General features: G+C 39.8%; 1 protein-coding gene across 1 annotated transcript in view; it reads right to left on the bottom strand.

Moving 5' to 3' along the window:
• The window catches only part of LOC122082296 (protein VAC14 homolog), a 13986-nt gene extending 11592 nt beyond the window's left edge, over positions 1 to 2394 (bottom strand). Inside the window, exons 1-3 of the mRNA XM_042649757.1 lie at positions 1923 to 2394; positions 1692 to 1805; positions 1478 to 1543 (exon numbers count right to left, since the gene is read on the bottom strand). Of these exons, the coding sequence (XP_042505691.1) occupies positions 1478 to 1543; positions 1692 to 1805; positions 1923 to 2012 (270 nt within the window). The 5' untranslated portion in view covers positions 2013 to 2394. The remainder of the gene's footprint in view (positions 1 to 1477; positions 1544 to 1691; positions 1806 to 1922) is intronic.
• Between the last annotated feature and the right edge of the window lie 365 nt (positions 2395 to 2759).

The raw sequence follows: 2759 nt of genomic DNA, 5'->3' as shown, positions 1-2759 counted from the left end.
GGGGGGGGGGGGGAAGAAGAAGAAGAAGAAAATAAAGGCCAAGATCTTGCATAATTAAACAACTCAAAAACTCTAACAAAAGATTGCAAACATGGTAACGTCTTCTCACAGCTGTTAAGTAGCCTAGGTGAACTAAGGAATTGGAGGGTTACTTAAGTGTTTGGGCCACAAGGCGCCTGCCCTTTTTTTTTTTTTTTTTTTTTTTTTATGTATCTATTATATCTAATATAGCAACAATATAATTATGCTTACAGCATTAAAACAACAAAAATACAAATTGAATCGATGCACTACTTTGCCATCATATCTAAGAATATCATTACAACATCACAACAACAACGAAAAAAACATAAGTAAACAAGAGAGGAAGAACAAGAGAAGTGAACTAGTGAAGTTCAATTTCTTTCTTTCTTTTTTTTTTTTTTTTTTATTGGGTTGGGGTGGTGGGAGGTTACTAAATGATTTCATGCTTCTCACCGTACACAAACTCGTACACAAGCCAATGAAAAGTTAAAAATAGAATTGTTTAAACACAAGGCGACCTAGGGTGATGCCTAGGTCAACTATGATCTTGGTCGTTATCATGGATATCACCCAGGGACCTAGGCATCCGAAGGTGACCTAGGGTGACGCCTTGACAACTATGATCTTGTTCGTTATCATGGATATCAAAAGGGCAACCAATAATAACAGCAGTACGGTATATTGATGCTGGTAAATTATCATTTATCTTCCAGATAAATTACTAAACTAGCCCATATCTTCCAGATAGCAAAGACAAGTTCTTTGTACCAATATTTTCCCCTAAATTGTACTTCTATTTTTTCCTATTATCATCAATATGCCCATAAACATGCCCGCAACCCAAGTCAATTTACATGGATTTTTAAATCCACCAGTCAAATACACACAAAATACGTGCAGGAACATCATACTTACTAACCATCGATGAACTGGTCAGATTAACCCACCAAAGTAAGCTTCAGTCATTATATAGAAAATTGGGTATCAGCAGAAAAAAAATTGGTGTAAACTTTTAGGACCCATAAGCAATCCCAAATATTTGGGTTAAGGTTTGAACAATTTCCCTGTTATAAGGTGATCTTGAGAGTAGCACTACCATCCAAAGTCTCATCACAACTGAATGGGCACAGTCACGCGAACCCTGCCCTCAGGTAGTAGGGAATAATTGTAAATAAAATTCTGACATTCTAAATGGGATACTAAAACTGCAAGACCATATTAAATAGTCACATGATGTGTCAGAACGGGGCAATTCTCCGTGCATGATGTGTTTGATGCTTGTATCAGAGTTTGAGAGTAATGGTAGTTAGCTATACAGTGGGTTAAAAAAACCATTTTGAACTCATTCACAGAAGCCATAGTTGAAAGTGTAGAGAAATGCAAAATGAGTGCGACATAACTACTGGAGATGTTTCTGGCCAATAATACTCGATAGAGATCCGGAAATCCTTACCTCCAGATGCTGAGCAGCTTCAGTTGTCAAACCAACCGTTGCAGCAGCAAGTCCTATTAAACCTCCCTGGAGAAAGAAGAAAGGGAGGGAATTTGAAGAGATTATTATGGTTAAAATATGGTTTATGAAAAAAATAAAATTGTAAGTCGAACCAAGCAAGAAGAAGATGAAGACTCGCTGCAGATAAGCTAAGTGAACATCTCCATTCACGAACCTTGCGGTGGTTAGCCTGCGGCGAGTATGTGAACTCTGCGGTCAAAAGATTGATCACAGCCGATATTTTGTCATGATCTCCGGCAACAGCAAGTTGCTTCACAATCCCTTCCACCTGAAACATTCATTTCAAGTTCAAATACAAAAATTCAGGAACTCCAGACCACTCAAAACCCTAAAGGATTCAGAACTAACAGAACTAAACGAAATTCTCGGATGAGTAAACAAAAACCTCCAGGGCAGCAATCTTTCGCTTCTCATAGAGTTTGTCCGCAAGGTTCCGAATCACAGATGCTGGAATGATCGACAGAGGGTCCGCCATCACGCCCCGAATTCTTCACACAGACTCAAATTCGTTTTCGAATCGGAACATTTGCAAATGTTCTCAAACCAGATCTGCGACTAATGACTTCATTCAACGTCCTCTAATCTGAGTTCTGAGAGAATGAACGCAACAACAGAATACCAGATCGAAAGAAACTGAAAGGAAACCCCGAAAACCCTAGTTCGCTCTTCCCTTCCCTCTTTTCCCTCTCTCTCTCTCTCTCTCTCTCTTTATTTATCGTGAAGAGTTTCAGTTTCTTTTCCGTTCTTTCTCACTTCTTCAGTTCTGTCTCTCTCTATCTCTCAGTCTCTCTCTATCTCTCAGTCTCTCTCTCTCTCTGCTTTGGCTTCTCACCGTTACCGTTCATCGTCTCGGTCACAGCGTTTAATCACAGAAGACAGGAGTACTGGACTGGTTCATATTTACAGAAAATGCCACTGCCTTTTTGTTTTAAATGACGAATATGCCCTTCTTTACACCTATTTGCGTGAACCTTACAAGTCATCAGCCGTCTCCTCTCTTTCGTCCAGAATCTCTTCGTGAGGTTTCAGATTTCCAAATTCCGGGAGGGAAGTCGCCTATGGTTCCCGTCCTTTATGGGCTCAAATGACAAAAATACCCTCCTATGTTGCTGTTGCATATTAGGATGATATAGCGGACCACTAAGTCAAACCAGGTGCACAAGCAGTGATTAAAAATTGAATTGGAATAGACCAGGCCAGACCGGGCCAGACCGTAACTTCT

This window comes from Macadamia integrifolia, chromosome 1, assembly GCF_013358625.1.
Source record: "Macadamia integrifolia cultivar HAES 741 chromosome 1, SCU_Mint_v3, whole genome shotgun sequence".
NCBI lineage: Eukaryota > Viridiplantae > Streptophyta > Magnoliopsida > Proteales > Proteaceae > Macadamia > Macadamia integrifolia.
Note: the sequence above shows the minus strand (reverse complement) of the source record. Positions and strands in the feature narration are given on the sequence as shown.